Below are 18,185 nucleotides of genomic sequence, written 5' to 3'. Positions count from 1 at the left end.
AACTGTCATACTCCTTCACCTCTCTCCTATGTTAGAGTCCCTTCCTCTTTCTTGGTTTATACTCCAGCACATCCTCCAATAGTTCCTGAGAAAGGGTACTTAGGAGATAAATCCACTGATGCCTGTGTAGCAGACACTGTTACCTACTGAAGAAGCATTAATTCCCCTTATTTCTTGCTAAGAAAATCTGGTTAGTGTCCAGCCTTAGGGGTAAATCATGACTTGCTAAGGCATCTGAAAGCCCCACACTACCCCTTTACCTAAGGGTTGGCATGTGAGCTAGTTTGGGCCAATCTTTGGTAAAGCTCTTCCCCCTGACACCTCCTAGTACACTTAGGTGCCTGGGTCTGCTCAGCCATCACTACCATCAATCTGCTCTCCAGCTTCCCATGTTTTGCTACTGCTGCTTCTCATCTTTTCAACAAGTATTTACTGAGAACCTGTTATGTTCCAGGAGTTATCCTTCCTGCCAAGAATACTGAAGTTCTTGTTCTTATTATCTCTGTGAGTTTATATCTTAAAAAAAAACTCCTTTGTAGTAATTGTAGTGAAATAGGATGGAAAAAATACTGCTATAAAGGACTCCACTAGATAGACTGACAAAACTGGAATATGGAGGGTAGATTAAAACATTATACCAATGCAATTATACTGTGGTTATATAAGATAATATCTCTATTCTTAGGAAATACACATGGAAGTATGTAGGGGTAAAGGGCCATGATGTGTAACTTACCCTGAAATGGTTCAGAAAAAATAGAGAAAGCATATGTATATATGATAAGGCAAATGAGATAAAATGTTAATAACAGACAATCTGGGTAAAGAGAACACAAGTGTTCCTTGTAATACTTTTATTTTTGCAACTTTTCTAAGTTGCAAATAAAAAAAATACATGATATCCATACTTGAGCCAATGGATTAGAACTGATTAAACTGCGACTGGATTCCCTCAAGTATCTAATGGTCAAAACCAAAAGTTAATTTGTCTTACAACACAGCACTTTAAAATGGAGAGGTAGTATTATTAACTGTTACAGTTTTTCATAAAAACATTAGGATGTAATTTATTTGACAGGAAAAGTTTTTGTTCTTCCCTGAATTATTTAAATCAGGGTTTCTTGACCTGAGCATTACTGACATTTTGGGCTACATCATTTTGCGGGGACTGTCCTGTGAATTATAGGATGCTCAGCAGCATCCAGCATCCCTAACCTCTACCCACTAGATGCTAGCAGCGTCCACCCAGTCCTGACGATCAAAATGACTCCAGACATGGCTAAATGTAACCTGGGGGGCAAAATCACCCCTGGTTGAAAACCACTGATTTAAATCCAACTGGCAGAAGCCTCACTCAGGACTACAGACTATAGCAGAACAATGGCTCCCAAATGTTAGTGCATATCAGCATCACCTGGAGAGCTTGCTACACTAAGATGCTGTTCACTCGCAGAGTTTCTGATTCAGCAGGTCTGAGAACTGTCATTTCTAACAACACACTAATGGTTTGGGGACCACACTTTGAAAACCACCAGGCTAGACATTTACTTATAGACAAATTACTCCAACTATAGGCACTAAAATAGGGAAAAAGAAAAGTCTGAAATGTAAGACTTGCAAATCCAGATTTATAGAATGATGGCAGACATCACACAGATGCAAGCATTATCAAAGGCTACACAGAGAATATCTAGTTCTGGTTTTCAATGCGTACTTCCCTAAAATCAGTTAATCTTTGGTAGAGCTATGGTAGGAACAGTGGGAAGAAAATGGGTTCGTGGTGAGGGCACCTGGCCTGTAGCTGGGAAGTGATATTTGAGTGTGCTGAGACCTTAAGCAAAGTTGTTTCCCTTCTATAAATGTCAATTTCCTTACCTGGAAAAAAGGGTTTCTATTAGGATCTTATAGACCACTTTCAGCTTTAAAAATATATGATTATACTTCTTAATTAAATGGTAGTCATTTAAAAACATTCTTTACATTTTACATAAACATTTGTATACTTTCTGAATATATAAATTTTAAAAAATTAATACTACCAAGATGAGTCTCCCCGACTATTACATCTGCTCTTTTTCCACTACCATGTAGCTCAACAATAGCAGAGTACTGAAATACTGAAAAAAACTATAACTAAGGTAATTCTGACAGGCTGAGATAAAGCTAAAATTTTTAATTTGGAAATGTATTTCTTATTAATACTTAAGACATCCAGCCTATTTTTAAATTCTTTTTAATAAAATTCTTTTAAAAATGAAATAAAATGCTTTAAAATGAAAATTGTAAAATTCATAAAACCTACATGAACTGAGTCAAGACAAACATTATGATGTATAATAAAACTTACTAAGAGTTTATATAATTTATTTACATTAGATGAACTATAAAATACATTTACTTACCTCAACATTTCTAATGGATTGGTCTCATGAACCTGGTTGCCACACCTTGGACAATCATTGCTATCTTCAAAGTGCTGGACAATACAAGTCTTACAGACTAAGAAGGAAGATGTTGGGTTAAAACGCATCATTTGAACTATCATTTAAATTTAAAGTTAAACTACATGTAATTAGAAACAGTCCTTAAAAATTACCTACTACAACTAGAGTACTAGTCTTTAATCAAACTTTATAAAACCTTAAAATTGTAAAAAACCCAACTGAAATTAAAGCCTACTGCCACAATATAAAAAGCATATACTGAGTAGTATTCCATCGTATGTATATGCCACATCTTCTTTATCCATTCATCCATCAATGGACACTTAAGGACAACATAGATGGACCTTGAGGGTATTATACTAAGAGAAACAGCAGATGGAGAAAGACAAATACCATATGATTTCAGTCATATGTGGACTCTAAGCAAACAAAAACAAACAAAACAAAAACAAAAACTCATAGATACAGAGAACAGATTGGTGGTTACCAGAGGCGAAGGGGATTGGGGGTTGGGTGAAAGGGGTCAATTTGACGGTGCCGGATGGTAACTAGAGCTTTAGTGGTGATCACTCTGTAGTGTATACAGATGTCAAATTACAACGTTGTACACCTGCAACTTATATAATGTTACATACCGATTTTACTTCAATAAAAAATGTATATACTATTTTGCTTACTGTTTTTCTTAAATATATTCACAAACCAAATAATTTATTCGTGCTAACTACTATAAAAAAAGCTGTCATATCTACATAAAACAAGAGGTTTTCTCATTTAAAGTAGTGAGACAGCTGTCTCTCAAGCAGCACCAGATGACCGCCTGCCTGGCCTGCAGATGATGACCGCCTGGCCCAGAGACTAACCAATCCCCATCTGCCAACCCGATTTCCTGCTTCAGCCTAACCAATCCCCAGCTGCCCACCTACCACTATGAATCAGCACCCTGGACCCCGCCTGGCGCTAGTCAGTCGGTTTCCACCTGATCAGCCCGGCTGGCTTTCCCTCCTTAGTTTCCTTCTAATCAGCCTAGCCTAGCTTTCGTCTTTCAATAAACTTGTATAATCTCTCCTGATCCGCTCCTGAATTCTTTCCTGCGCCAGATCAAGAACCCATACTAAGGGCCGGGTCTGACTGGGAACCCCAGGCCCACCCGGGGCGGTATCAGTAGAACAAAGAAAGGTAAAAACTGACAGTAAGTCTGCATTTACTTCTTTTGCTAAAAATTTACCTGAATGCACCATAAATCTTAACAAAACTTGAGCTTTCAACATATTCAGATCACTTTTTATTGGCGGGGTGCTCCTGTTACAAGTGGGAGTTACAGTGGAACTTCTGGCCTTGGTAGAGTATGATGAGTCTGTGCTCACAGGTCCCATAATTCCATGGAGCACAAGGTATGGGGAGTGGCATCAAGTTGGTACAAAGGCACAAGAGGTAAACTGGAAGAACGACTGAGAAACTGACAAGGGTAATTAAGATTTTAAATAAAGATTCTAAACAAAGACAATGGAAATATGATTTGTGGATTTGGGGCCACAAGCCTTATATAGCCCACATTTCCTCCAAATAATACTAGTCTCTATGGCTATGCATCTCTCTCACCTTTTCCCTAACCTTCCATTCCCTGCTATGCCAACTGTCTTGCCCAAAAACCTCAGACATATTTATAGCACCTGAACTATAAAATGTTTTCAGTTGTTCCCTATCCCAAGACTCCCTCCACTTTATTATCCTGCATCATCTCACATTTTCACCTGGTATAGATTAGCTCTCCTACACCTCGCTTTTACAACTCCATTATAAACTACTTCTTTCTCCTCTCCTCATGCCCCACACTAGTACACATAGAGAAGAATATCTTAGTATTACCTTTCACTTCTTTATTCATTGATTCAACAGGCATTTATTGAGTGCCAGGCATTGTACTAGGAGCTGGGGATGCAGGGGTAAAATATTAAAGTCCATACTCTTATAGAGCTTATATTCTATTTGGGAACGCAAACGAAGAATTTTAGTTAGTTAGCAGATATTTACAGAAAAAAGAGAGAGAGTGCTAGCGGCTGGCAGCTATTTTAGATAGAGTGATCAGGGTAGGACTTTCTATGAAGGTGACAGTGAGCTGATTTTTTTGTTGGATGAGTACCTGAATCCCATATTCTCTACCTGTTTTTTACCATTTACCATACAGCCTTTAGGGTAACACTCCTTAATTATAACTCTCCCAAAATTTAGATGAAAGATAGTATCAGAAAACCTTCAAAAAAAAAAAGAAAGTTTAGATATGAGTACCTCTCCCATCCCCCAAATCTACTGGCCCCCAGAAAAGTTCTAAATGTCTTTTAAAAAGTCAAAATAATGTTTAGGAAGAGATGCGCAGCCTTGTTGAGTCCACACTGAAGGAGAAGACAGAGAAGCTGAATTCCTTTAGAAGACTGCCAATATTTGCTCTTTTCCCAGGGACACTAGATAAGGCTCTGAAATTTGGGAAAGAAGACAAAAAAGGACAGATAAAAGAATGAAGGGATAGCACAAAGCCTGAGCCTATCTTGAAGCTCTGATCCTGCCCCGGAGCTCTGATCCTTGTGGTTCAAAAGTTTGAACACAAAGTTTGAACACACTCAAGGGGTCAGGAATTCCTGGTTGTATACCAGCCTTGGCCCAAAAGAGAGGCACAGGACATGCCCAGAGCAAGTCCTCACCTGCGTCAGCCAGAAGGCTAAAAGTAGGACCCTGTCGTCATGGGGGCAGAGATACTAATCTAGGTTGTTGAAGAAAGAAATGTAAAGCTCATCCATTCAGAAGAACACACAGTTTCAAGAATAAAGCTGTGTTAACTGCTTAAGGCCAAGGCAGCACCAGTGCTCAAGGATGCTGATGAGGAATATCACTCTATATTCTAGATCTGGACTATCCAGTATGGTAGCCACTAGCCACATGTGGCTATTGAGCACTTGAAATGTTGCCAGTTCAAAGTGAGATGCAATGTGAGTATAAAATACACACTAGATTTCAAAAACTTAACATGAAAAAATAATCTCATTTATAATTTATATATTAATTACATGTTGAAATGATAATATTTTGGAGGTATTGAGTTAAATAAAATATATTAAAATTAACTTCATTTCTTTCTTTTTTTTAAATGTGGCTACTAGGAAATTTAAAATTACAGGTGACTCGGATTTTATTTCTACTGAACAGTGTTGTTATAGAGGGAAATACAGAGCCTCATCAGGAGGTGAATTTATTTCTCACACCAACATTTCACAGACAGTATCTTATTCTACCTTTGCAGTTGAAGGAGAAGAGGGTCCCAGAGGCCAGGTAACCTGTCTACTCTGATGAATAGGCAGCACAGAGACTTGAATCCAGGTTTTCTGATATGAAATCACAAACTTCATGTCACATTTTTAAGTTTTTTTTAACTTTACAAAGGAAAAGAACGTTATATAGGAAATACCACCCCCAACACATCTTCAGCATCTCTATTAAGTCTGACCAGCAAGTAAACATGAGATGAGCAATGCCCTGGGGCACGGGAATTAACCTCATTACATAAAGTTAAGTGTTACATTAAAAGAATTTAAAAACTTTTTTCAGAGGCTAAGGCCAAAAATTGTTTTTTTAAAAAAGTTTTTTCAGATAGTTTTAGAAAGAGAAAAATTTAAGATGTTGAAATACAGTATTTTTACTCTAGTTTTCCTTTTTGTTCGGATGAGCTGGTAGTCGCTGTCATCGTTGGTATCCTGATTAACATTTAAAGAGTTTAGGTACCAGACATGACCCTAAATGCTTCAACATATATTTAATTCAACACAATTTAATCCTCATTATAACTCTATTAATTAGGTAATATTATTAGGCCTCTTCAGATGAAGAAACTGAGTAGAAAACATCAGCAATTTGCCTAAAATCACAGAGCTAGTAAGTGGTTAAAGCCAAGATTTGAATCCAGAGTGTATTTTCTTAAACAATGTGCCTATATGATACATTTTCTTCTAATTTTATTTCTATAGCTCTACAATATATAGAGAAAAAGAATGTCTTACCCTTTATTTTGGAAGCCTTAAATATATCTACTTGAAGAGTTAGATCTCCTTTTAAAACGAATATTTTGCACAAAATAGCCCTTTTAAAAAAGTAACTTATTTATTCCATAACAACAAAAACCTCCAGAAAATACATCTCCCACGTGGTTTTTACAAGCTGTTAAATAAAGCAAAACCTTATACCAATTAGAACCTGAGGAAATCTAGGCCAGAAGTTCAGTGAAACTGAAAAGAGTAAAATGAGGATTTGCTTTCCCTTAGATGCTTAAAAAACTTATCATTACAAAACTAATCTTTGATTCTCTGTTTATAATTTGGTTTATAGTAGCTGTAAAATACATTTTAAAAATATCTTAAAGATTTACTGCCAAGCTCTCTAATTGCTTAACTGCTGTACTGGTTAACTGGACTGTCCAACAATAATGTTAAAAACGTCCCAATCTGCAGTTAAGACTATATGGAGACCAACTAGAGTCCTCATTCTCACCAGCCACTCTACAGACAGATGCTGTAGCCACAAGAAACACTTAGGTCAGAAAGGGAGTTAGGCTCACCAAAGATATCCCGTTGGAAAAACACTTAAATAGCAACAAGTGCTAACATTTACTGAGAACCAACCAAGTTTCAGGCTCTGGACTCAGGGCTCTGCATAGGTTATAGTATGGACTGTTACCATCCCCCTTTGGAGAATGAGGAACACAGTCTTGGAGAGCCTGAGCAGACTACCCACGGTTGCCCAGCTGTGCAGCAGAGATGGCATCCATCTCCAGGCTGTGCAGCTCCAGGCTTAAAATCTAAACCACTAAGCAAAATATTTTAAAGTCAATAACATTTGGTTCTTGGCATCAAGATTTCATATTTTTAATTGATCTTTATATTCAGCTCATCACAAACATCATTAAACTTCTGCCTAAAGTCTACCAAGTGAAATCCTTCCTTTTACTATTTCTTAGATTTGAACTAGGATGTTGTACAAATTAATAGAGAAATAGTCATTGTGTCATCTAAAGCAGTGGTTCTCAAATTTAGATGGGCACCACAATCACCAATGAGGTTTTTTTAAAGAAAAGATTCGTGGGCCCCATCCCAGAACAATCTCTGCAAGATTAGCATCAGGACTCTAACTTTGCAAAGTTCTGTCACTAAGGCAGCCAAAAGATAACTGGGAAATCCTGTCTAAGGGAGGCCAGGAGCCGGCCACAAAATCCTTACTGGCTGGTACCTCTGTTAGGTTGCTTCATTCGAGGATTTGGTCCTTTGCCAAATCATAATCAGAAGTCACTTTATTATTCACCATTAGGAAACCACTGTCAGAGCACAAAACAACTCAAAGAATACGTGATTAACGCACTCTCCCCCAATAACACAGATTTATATGAGAAGCCAACGTAGTACAGCAAGCTATTCTAGATAAAAGGTAACCTTGAGGCTGACTGCCTGGATCTGAATCCCAGTTCTGCCATCAGGCTAATTACTTACTTTGTGTCCATGTACACAGGTATCTATCTTACAGGGTTCTTGTGAGGATTAAATGAGATAATACATGGAAAATGTGTAAACGAGTGTCTGCTAATTTGTAAATATTCAGTAAATGTGGGCTATGACTATAAATCAGATCACTGGGATGAGCATAAAATCATAACAAGGAGAATCAGTAATGGAATATTGAATGGCATCAGACTATAATTAATTTGATGAATCCATCTGAAATAATGGATCATCTTGCTAATGGAATCTGAAATATCTATCATGTATTGGTATTAATCCACTGCAGCCATGGCCACTCTAGAGATAGTGTTGCAACTCAAGTATGATATTTATGATACATTGCTTCACCTAAATGGGAACTGCCTATCTTGTATGGACGATACTTCTTTTTATGGGGTGGAGGGTCCAAGATTGACCAACACTTCTCCATTATACATTCCTTCCTTAACTTTATATGTTTAATACAATTCCAGCAAAACCCCACTGGTCTGAGGCTACCTTCTTCTGTCTCTTCCTGATCATTTTGCATATACCTGCTCTGAAGCACTGTTATATGGTGATTCCTAGTTTAACTGTTAAATGGCTATCCTACTGCCTTATTTTTAAGTTCTTGGGGGGGGGGGGGGGTTCTTCAAAAAAGGTACAAAGACCATTTGTTGTTGTTATCTTGGGTGTATGGCACACTCACATCTCTTATGTATCATACAGAGGTAGCTTCTCAGCTTTGATGACACAAAGTCATCAACACAAATTTCTCAAGCACTAATTCTGCTATCACTGAAATAAAACAATAATAGTCTTTCCCCCATGTCCTTGGAGTTGTCATTCATGAGTAAGGCTCTGTTTATCATATGTGATCAAATGCTGAATTCCTTTGTTAAAATCCTCTGCATGTGTTGGTTTTATCTGTAAACACAGAAGCATGTTTTTTCTTCCTTCCTTACATACTTCACTGTCTTTATGGGCCTTTCTTGATAACATTCATTTGATACAGTTTGCCTTTGAAAATTTATCTATTATCTGCTAACGGTTTACAAGTAAACTGTGGTCATCTACAAAGACAAGAGGCATCAGTTTCCTGCTTTTGATACATATTCTTACGAGTGAAAATGACATTATTTTAAAAAAAATTTTCCAGGATAGCTGTAATTTGCTTATATAAGACAGTATCTCTCTGTTTTACCTTATACAAAGAACTAATGAACATCCTTATTTCTCTTATGTTATACGTGGCACATTTCTTTCAAAGGCCTACATGAGCTGCAATTTCATGGAGAACACTAAGGATAGCGCTACTTTATACTGAGTAAAAAATGCTCTATTTTCGTTGTGTCAGGACAAAGGAACAGGCAGCAAAGCAGAGCTTGTTGACCGGGTTAGGACAGAGTCCTGGGATTTAAGCATGGTAGGGGGATCTCAGACCAAGCAGGCCAGGAGACCAAAAGGTCCAGGGAGGCTGGAAAGGCTTACGGAGTCAAGTGGGACTGCAAGGTCAGGGAGGAGTCTGGTAGCCCAGTGAGCAGAGCGATGCCCTCATTCCTCTCATTATCAATATAAACTCCATGATCAATCAGAATAATCATTTACACATACTCTTGATAGCTCTCCCCTTCTCTACTTCAACTCCTTTCCCTCTCTCTTCTTTTGTCATACTTAAACCATTAAACCTGGCTGAATCAAATTCTCTACATACTCTTCTTCTACAAAATTACAGCTGAACACTGGGAGAAAAACATGCACCCATGCTGATTGGGCTCTCACCTTAAATTTAAGACCATAAACTTCAAAGGGGTCCTTCATCTGCTAGTCATACTTACCACCCTGTCCATTATGCTCCTCACCAATACTTCATGCCTTCTCCTGTCTTCTCAAACCCTCAACATATCCCCCCCCCAAGCTCACTCTTCACTGATGATCTGCTTCCTATTTTACTGAAAAAAGGGGGAAAAAAACTGAAACAAAGAGAATTCATACCACCACACCCACTCACTCACTAGCATCCAGGCTTTGTGCTCCTGCCTGTCTCCAGAACTTTCATGTACCTATCTAAAGCCAATCTCTGCTTCCTGCACTGCACCCCCACCCGGTGCCCTAAGAACCCTGCTCCAGTACTTCTCCCCTTTCACCCATGTACGTCTTTTCCTGTCTACTGAAGATTCCCATCAACTTCAAACATACTATTTCCCCATCTTTAAAAAAAAAAAAACAAAAACTTCTGTTGACTCTACTTCCCCTGTCAGCTACCACTCCATTTCAGAGCTACCTATACTCACTCTCTCCAATTCCTCTCTTCCCATTCTTTTTTCACCCTTTCTTTACCTTCATTAAGGTGAAATATTTACATAATCATGGTACAATTACCAAAACCAGGAAATTAAAAAACTTCCATCCTTTCACACCTATCCAGACTTTCATTCCTTACCACTCCACTGAAACTCCTTGACAAGATTATCTGTGACCTTTGTGTTGCTAAGGCTAGTGATCTATTCTCAGTCTCAATTTACTCAATACATTTGACTCAGCTTATCCCTCCTCCTCCTTGACATTCTGTGTTTACTTTGCCTCCCAGGATCCCACACTTTCTGTTTTCCTCCTATCTCAATGACTCCTCCTTCTCAGCACCCCAGAGCTCAGTCCTTGGTCCTCTTCTCTAGCTACACCCATTCCCTTGGTGCTCTCATTGTTTAAATATGATCTCTGTGCTGAATCTCCAGACTCATATATCCAACTCCCAACTGGTCATCTCCATTTGAATGTCTCATAGCTTACATTCAATTTCCAAAAAATAACCTTTTGATCGTTCACCCTCAGCCTTTCCTATAAGATTTGATGACATCTTTAATCTTTTGAGTTTCTTACATCAAAAATCTTGAAAATATCCTTGACTCCTTTTTCTTTTATGATCCACATACAGTTCATTAGCAAATGTGTCTCTACCTTCGAAATATAACCAGAATCTGACCACTTTTACCAGCACCACCAACACCTTGGTGCAAGCCATCCCCATCCCTTGCCTGGATTATTGCAATAGCTTCCTAACAGATCTATTTTCAACAGTAGTCTGAGTGATGCTTTTAAACATAAATCAGATCATGTCACGCCTCTGCTCAAAACTCTGCCTGAAATGGGTCTTCATTTCTCTCAGAGTAAAAGCCAAAATCCTTAAAATGGCCATACAAGAACTGTGCACTGCACCCGTGGCCCATGTCCACCCCAATTATCTCTCTGAACTCTCCTCCACTCACTGCTGTCCAGCCACACTGGCCTCCTGACCCCTTCTCAATATGTCGGGCACACTCCTGCCTTAGAGCCTTTGCTGTTGCTATTCCCTCCACCTGAAATACTCTTCCCGCAGATATCTGAATGGCTAACTCCTTTATGATCTTAAGTCTGTACAAATGTCACCTTCTTAATGAGTTAATGAGGTCCACGCTGAACACAAGCTTAAATTATAACACCGTCTCACTGACTGCTCAATTCTCCTTACCCAGCTTGACTTGCCCTTTTTCTATAGCATTTATTACCTTCTAATATACACTATGATTTACTTACTGCTTACTGTGCTGTCTGATGTGTCCCACGTGCCCAGAATACTACCTGGAGGAGGAGGTGCTCAGTAAATATTTGTGGAATAAATGAGGACACAAGGGTTAGGAATAGTAAACAGAGCCAAGACTCTAGGACCTATAAGTGTAATATTATAGTCAAGCCAGAAATCAGTCTACAGTTTTGACTAAAACAAGGCAAGAGATCCTGAGTTTACTAGTAGTTTTTTTGACAATTAAAATCAGCTAACTCAATATAAATTTAAATCTACTTCAGTTTTCTAAAATACAATGATCATTTTCTGTTAACTGAATAAAGAAATGTCAGTGGCTGAGCATTCTGAAAGAACATAGCTTTGTTCACTGGTTTTTAAATTTTTGATACAACATAGTAGTCTGGTAAAAACCACTAAGTTATAAAACATCAGCAGTTATGACAAGTCTTCAATGTATCCCTAAGGAAATTATCTTTTAGCTTTTCTACAAGGTTGGACTGTACTTGTTCACGTTTATACTCCACCTTTGTGCTAGACTCGTAAACATACCTGTACACCAACCATGATCTCTAATCCTACATACTTTTGTATTTTAGGTTATATATTTTTTCTCAATCCATCTTTGGTGTCAGTTCCAACCCATTCTGACCTAGATATGATTTATTCTCAGAAGCCAATAGAGAAGACAATTTCATTTTTAATTTATCCCCTAGTTTTGTCTTTTAGTGTCCACTATGACACTTTGCTCAACTGTTTAAACATTCTTTACTGTCTAATGCATAGTTTCAAAAGCTAAAAGGACTATACATCTAATATAATTCTTCTTTAACATTATTACCAATAACAGATGACACCTGGGTTGTTTAAGACCTATAATTATTCTTTCTCATTTAGAAAGAATCATCAAAATGAACACTATACTCACTTTCATGATTGACTAGTTTCTGCTAAAATACTGTTTGAAACATCTAACATCAGTATACCAATGACCTCTTTTCCAGCACAACCCTAAAACATTATATTTGCACCTACTGAGACTTTAAATATAATTTCTATTTAGGCCTTTGATTTTTATTCTAAAAACAAGTCTTGACTCTAAAAATCAAATTTTATAAAGAATACATTATTGAAAAGTTCACTTTATATCTTTCCTTCATTATAATGGCTATTTATTCAGAATTAATAATAAATTCAGATTCTGATTTGGTACATAATGACAGGTATATAATCACGAAAACATAGTTAGAAGAGGCTTATTATATATACATTTTTTAATTCACATTACTTAAAGAAATTTTAGAAAATATAGCCAAGCAGAAAGAAGAAAAAGTAAAATTAAGGAAATGTCATAATTTAGTATGAAGATGCCCCCAAGTAAGAGATCCAGGATTCAGAACCTGGCTCTAGCACTTATTAGCTGTGTTACTTAACCTTGCTGAGTCTTGTCTCTGTGAAAAACACTGGAATAAGAATCGGAAATACTTTGCCCTCATACCTTCTCATAGCTTGCTCCTTCTTATACTTTTGGTCTCTGCTCACATGGTAACTCCCAAGAAAAACCTTCCTGTTTTATTTTTCCTCATAGCATTTGTTATACAGAGCATCTGAACTTACATCATGTACTTGCTAACTGTCTGTTTGTCCTATTAGAACATAAGTTCTAGGAGGGCAAACACTATGCCTGCCTTGTTTATTGCTGTGTTCCCACTGGCCAGAACAACGACTGGCACAACGCAAGTGCTAATAAATATTTGCCGAACGGTTAAATAAGACCACCTAACTAGAAGGGTTTTGAGAAGATTAAATAAGACAATGACTGTAAAGCTCACGACCACAAATACGACAAACATTCAATAAATAACAACTATTACTTTAATCTTGTATTAGCATTTACTTTAATTACTATATGATTAAAAGTACAAACTGTCTAGTTCAAGAGATGCCAGTATTATAAATGTCTGGTCCAGAGCAGTGCTTCTCAAACTTGAGTGCACCACAGAATCACCTGAAGAGCTTGTTATTACAGACTCCTGGACTCCTCCCCAGAGACTCTGAGTCAGTAGGTAACAGTAAGGCCCAAGAATTTGCACTTCTAACAAGTTCCCAGGTGATGCTGCTGGTCTGGAGACCGCACTTTGAATTGCAAGTGTATGTAGCATAAGATTTGCAAACATTGAGTACCAATGTATCAAGAGCTCTCTGTAGCTTAGATACTTGTGTACTTATGACACTTGTTCAGAAACAATAAATGGCTGGTACTTAAATGTTACCATCTTATGATTAAGTTATTCCCTCACTCTTACAGATTACCACATAAAGTCACCAACTCCCTTAACTGTCACATCAACTATATTTGATTAACAATTAACCCTTCTTCTTTGCATAAGTTAAAAACTAAGTACAACCATGTGTTTTTCCAAAGAATTCATTCTCAGCTAAAGGATTACTGCCATAATCTCTGCAAGGGCAGAAAGAAGAAAGCTTCCCCTTCCTGTACCACAGATTTCCATGTCTATAACCTTCCCTTTTTTCTGAGGAAGGACTCATTAGATTCTTAAAGGGGAACCTAACCACAAAGAGTTAAGAACTAATGCATTGTATTCTTCACATTTCAGCTGCTGGAACAAAGCTCTTTTGTTCTTAGTTTAAGTGAAAAATCTTTCATTTTCAGTCACCAACCTATACAACCACCAGGAAATACTCTACAAGCAACCTCAAAAAGTTTCTCAGGACCTGGTACAAGAGACAGAACATCCTTTAATCTCCAACCGCCAATCTCTAGTCCTCAATCCAGTGCCTCCCTCCCTAAGACTCACAAGGCTCCCACCTATATTCTAGAAGACAGTTCTTCAAAATTCATAATTCCTAACCTAAACTGCCTACATGCATTTGAATCTTTAAAAGGAAAAACACACAATAAAATAATCAATTGATTAGCCATTTATTTATTCATTTAAGCTTTTAGTGAGCACTCAAGCACCAGGTACTAAGGATACACTTAATGCAAATCTGTCTGTGGTAGCAGGTGTGTGGCATATCTCAGAGGAGATGAGTTTTAAAGGATGGGTAACTGCTAGGCAGGCATACAGGGGAAGTGCATTCCAAGCAGAGCAAGCACTGAATCAAGTATGTGCATGTGTATGTGTGTGTTTGGTGGCAGGGGAAGAAGAGGTAGGCAGAAAATGGTTACAGGTAAGTAGCTTTAATTTATCCTGAGGGCAGTAGGGTATCTGTAGGAAATTTTGGGTAGGCTGAGAGTGACTGATGAAGACAGTAAGCTGTTTTAAATGATCATCACTCTGACACAGGTTAGAAGTGGGCTGCAGTGACTTCAGTGAGAAGTAATAAGGACCTGAACAAGAAGAGTCACAGGGGGATGGAAGTGAAGGGACAGATTTGAGAGAGATTAAAGAGAGAGACTAGACAGGAGTTTGTCCCTGTTTTGTTAGTGAAGGCAAAGAGAGGCAAGTATGGAGTATATTTTTTGCCTGGACATCCCACTCATTCATTTTTGGATACGCTGAGTTCCAGGTGGATTTAGAACATGCAAGTGGACATCCAGTAGGATTCCGAAGACAGAAGAAATAAAGATCTGGGAGGCATCAGCACAGGTAGTTGAAGTCTCAGAGTAGATGAGTTCACACAGGAAAGAAAAAAGATAGATCCAAATACCCATGGAGAAAGTTCTTCCTGGCTTATGAGAAGTTTTGCCTGATAGAGTTTAAGCTCAAAATTTATCTTTTTTTTTTTTTGAGGAAGATTAGCCCTGAGCTAACATCTGCTGCAAATCCTCCTCTTTTTGCTGAGGAAGGCTGGCCCTGAGCTAACATCCGTGCCCATCTTCCTCTACTTTATATGTGGGACGCCTACCACGGCATGGCTTGCCAAGTGGTACAACGTCTGCACGCGGGATCTGAACCGGCGAACCCCGGGCCGCCAAAGCGGAACGTATTCACTTTACCGCTGTTCCACCAGGCGCCCGGTCCTCAAAGTTTATCTTTTTTACCACTCTACCCCAGTGGCTAGTGAAGTGCCTGACATCTACTTATTTATTTTAAAGAATTCAGTAATTATTTGTGTGAAGATGTTTATTTCCTGAGGTTTGCTGGGTTATTAAAATTATCTCATAGACATCTTACCATGGTTAACATGAATTTGGTTTATCTAGCATTAAGTGACCGTGTAAAGCTAAAACTCATTTGTGTTTCAAATTTTTACTTCATTTTAAAATTTTATCTTTTTAACAAATGTCCTTGGCCTACTGAAGGGAAGTGGTGTTAGAAGGTAAGATATGAGCCTCCTTAAAGATGGGGCTTTTATAAGTTTTTTTTTTTTTTTTGCAACTCCTTGCCAGGAGCCCGGGACATAGTTTGCCTCTCTCTCCCACCTGACTGGCTTCCCCCTTTCTCTTTCTCCCACATAGCTAGAGTGCTAAGAACATTAAATGCTACCGCAGTCAGCCGTCCTGCTGGTCCTTTTGGCCCTTATTTCTACATTCACAGGGAAGCCAGGCTGTGTTAGCTCCAGAATTTCTCAACAGGAGAATGGAAGAGCAACAATCTATCTGATTTGAGGAGGAGAGAGAAAGAGTTGAAATGTGTTTTGCAGAGTATTTTGAAAGAAGAGTAAAATAACTTCATTTACCTCTGTCAAAGTGGGAAGAGTCACTCATGTTCCCTACCTCCCACCCCAATGCACCTCCACGGCAGCCAGGCCCAGGTGCTAATGTCCCACCTGAGAAGGCCTAGGGCTTATGGCTTTAGGAGTTTCAGAAAATACTCTAATTCCTTCTCTTGCATTCCATTCTACTACAATATCCTGACACATATCTGCCACTATATCATTCTGTTTCATTATTTCCATCACACCTATAGGCATCCAAATTTATTTTGTACATTTCATAACTTGATTACTCCTTCTTCCATTGACCAGACAGTCCAGAAGGGTAGATTCCAAGTCTGGTTTTGCTCACCAATAATAAAGCTCCATTTATATATTTCAAACTTGAACAGCAAGACCAAAATCTGTGTATTTTATTATGAGTTTTCATAATGAGAACTATTATTTACCCATTCTTTTTCTCTTTTTTAAAGATTGGCACCTGAGCTAACAACTGTTGCCAATCTTTTTTTTTCCTGCTTTTTCTCCCCAAATTCCCCCAGTACACAGTTGTATATGTATATATGTTTTCAGTTCTGGGTCCTTCCAGTTGTGGCATGTGGGATGCTGCCTCAGCGTGGCCTGACGAGTGGTGCCATGTCCACGCCCAGGATCCGAACCAGCAAAACCCTGGGCAGCTCAAGCAGAGCATGCAAACTTAACCACTCGGCCACGGGGCTGGCCCCTGTTTACTCCTTCTTTCCTTATGGTATCATAAAATTGTAGTCTTTGCATAAAGTTATTTTAATTAGGTATTATTTTTACATGCCTAAGATAAAAAATATTATAGGGTACCACAGCGTCACATGACAATTCTCACTTTCCTCCTGTCCCATTTGGCCATCTGACTTTTCTATTTTCTATACTGATCCCAAATTACAGCACCACTGTTATCTGTCCCACATTATACATAAGAAAACCAGGTAACAACAAAGACCCAAAAATGATTCAGGAACACTGTTTTGCGGTACTATTTATCTGATTGTAACAAATAACAGGACATTTTACAAGTGGGATAGTTTTTGCCTCTAAGCCCCAATATAAATACAACCAAAAAAATACACAGAAATCCAAGGACCGGAAAGTATCAAGATTAGCATAACAGAGTCCTCAAGTCTCCTCAGACATGAGATTGAGCATCTGACTCTATCATTTACTCTACTGTTCTATGTTCGCTGTTGATGATAAAGACCACATTTGTGATTTACCACTGTCTTTTAATCATACTTCTGCCATGTTCAGTCTCTCTCAGTAATGGGGCTTGATGACCACCATGGGATTTTTCAGGATAGAATGACTTGTGCAGTTAAGCTGTCACTTTACCCCTTTAGACCTTAAATTGCTGTTGCAAACATAAACATAACCCTATCTTATAAAACGATCATTCATACTTCTAGAATCTTTGTTTTTACTCTAAAAAAGTGAAATTTAAATTGGGATTTCATTATACCCCAAAGAAAATTTTCTCATAGAAGAACAGATATAAAATCTGTATTATATAGGTAGAAATTGGAGAATTTGTGCTTTCTTCTCATCTTTCAAAACAACGTTGGCAGTTTTTGCTGGAGAAATCCAAAGATAAAAACAATGCACAACTGTTGGAAGAAACAAAACACACTGTGGACCATGTCCAAGTACCATGCTTGGTGTAGAGTGAAACACAGAAGTATAAGATAAAGATCCCACTCTAGAGCAGTCACATCCCATTGGCTCCTGCAAAGTACATCCATGATCTAATCACTCGGCCCACCTCCATCTCACACCTCATTACCCTGGCCGGATAACCTTTCAGCTGACCTTCAGCCAGCGCCTTCTAACTGATTTGCTGTTCCTTGAACCTGCTAAGGACATTCCCACCCCAAGCCTTGGACTTGCTTTTCTTTCTGTCTAGAATGTTCTTCTCTTATATCCACAGAAGTCAGTCCCTTCAGGTTTCTGTTCAAACGTCTTGGTAGCAAAGAGGCGGACCCTGACACTCTATAAAATAACCCAATCTCTCCTATC

At 38.3% G+C, this 18,185-nt stretch overlaps 1 protein-coding gene across 4 annotated transcripts in view; it reads right to left on the bottom strand.

Annotated features, from left to right (window-relative positions):
* The window catches only part of PCGF5 (polycomb group ring finger 5), a 117,624-nt gene that overhangs the window by 42,148 nt on the left and 57,291 nt on the right, over window positions 1-18,185 (bottom strand). For all 4 annotated transcript variants that reach the window (XM_046652667.1, XM_046652666.1, XM_046652668.1 and 1 more), the window contains exon 3: window positions 2,403-2,499. In XM_046652667.1, the coding sequence (XP_046508623.1) occupies window positions 2,403-2,499 (97 nt within the window). The remainder of the gene's footprint in view (window positions 1-2,402; window positions 2,500-18,185) is intronic.

This window comes from Equus quagga, chromosome 2, assembly GCF_021613505.1.
Source record: "Equus quagga isolate Etosha38 chromosome 2, UCLA_HA_Equagga_1.0, whole genome shotgun sequence".
Classification (NCBI taxonomy): Eukaryota; Metazoa; Chordata; class Mammalia; order Perissodactyla; family Equidae; genus Equus; species Equus quagga.
The sequence above is the reverse complement of the archived record's forward strand: the minus strand, read 5'-3'. Positions and strand labels throughout refer to the sequence as shown.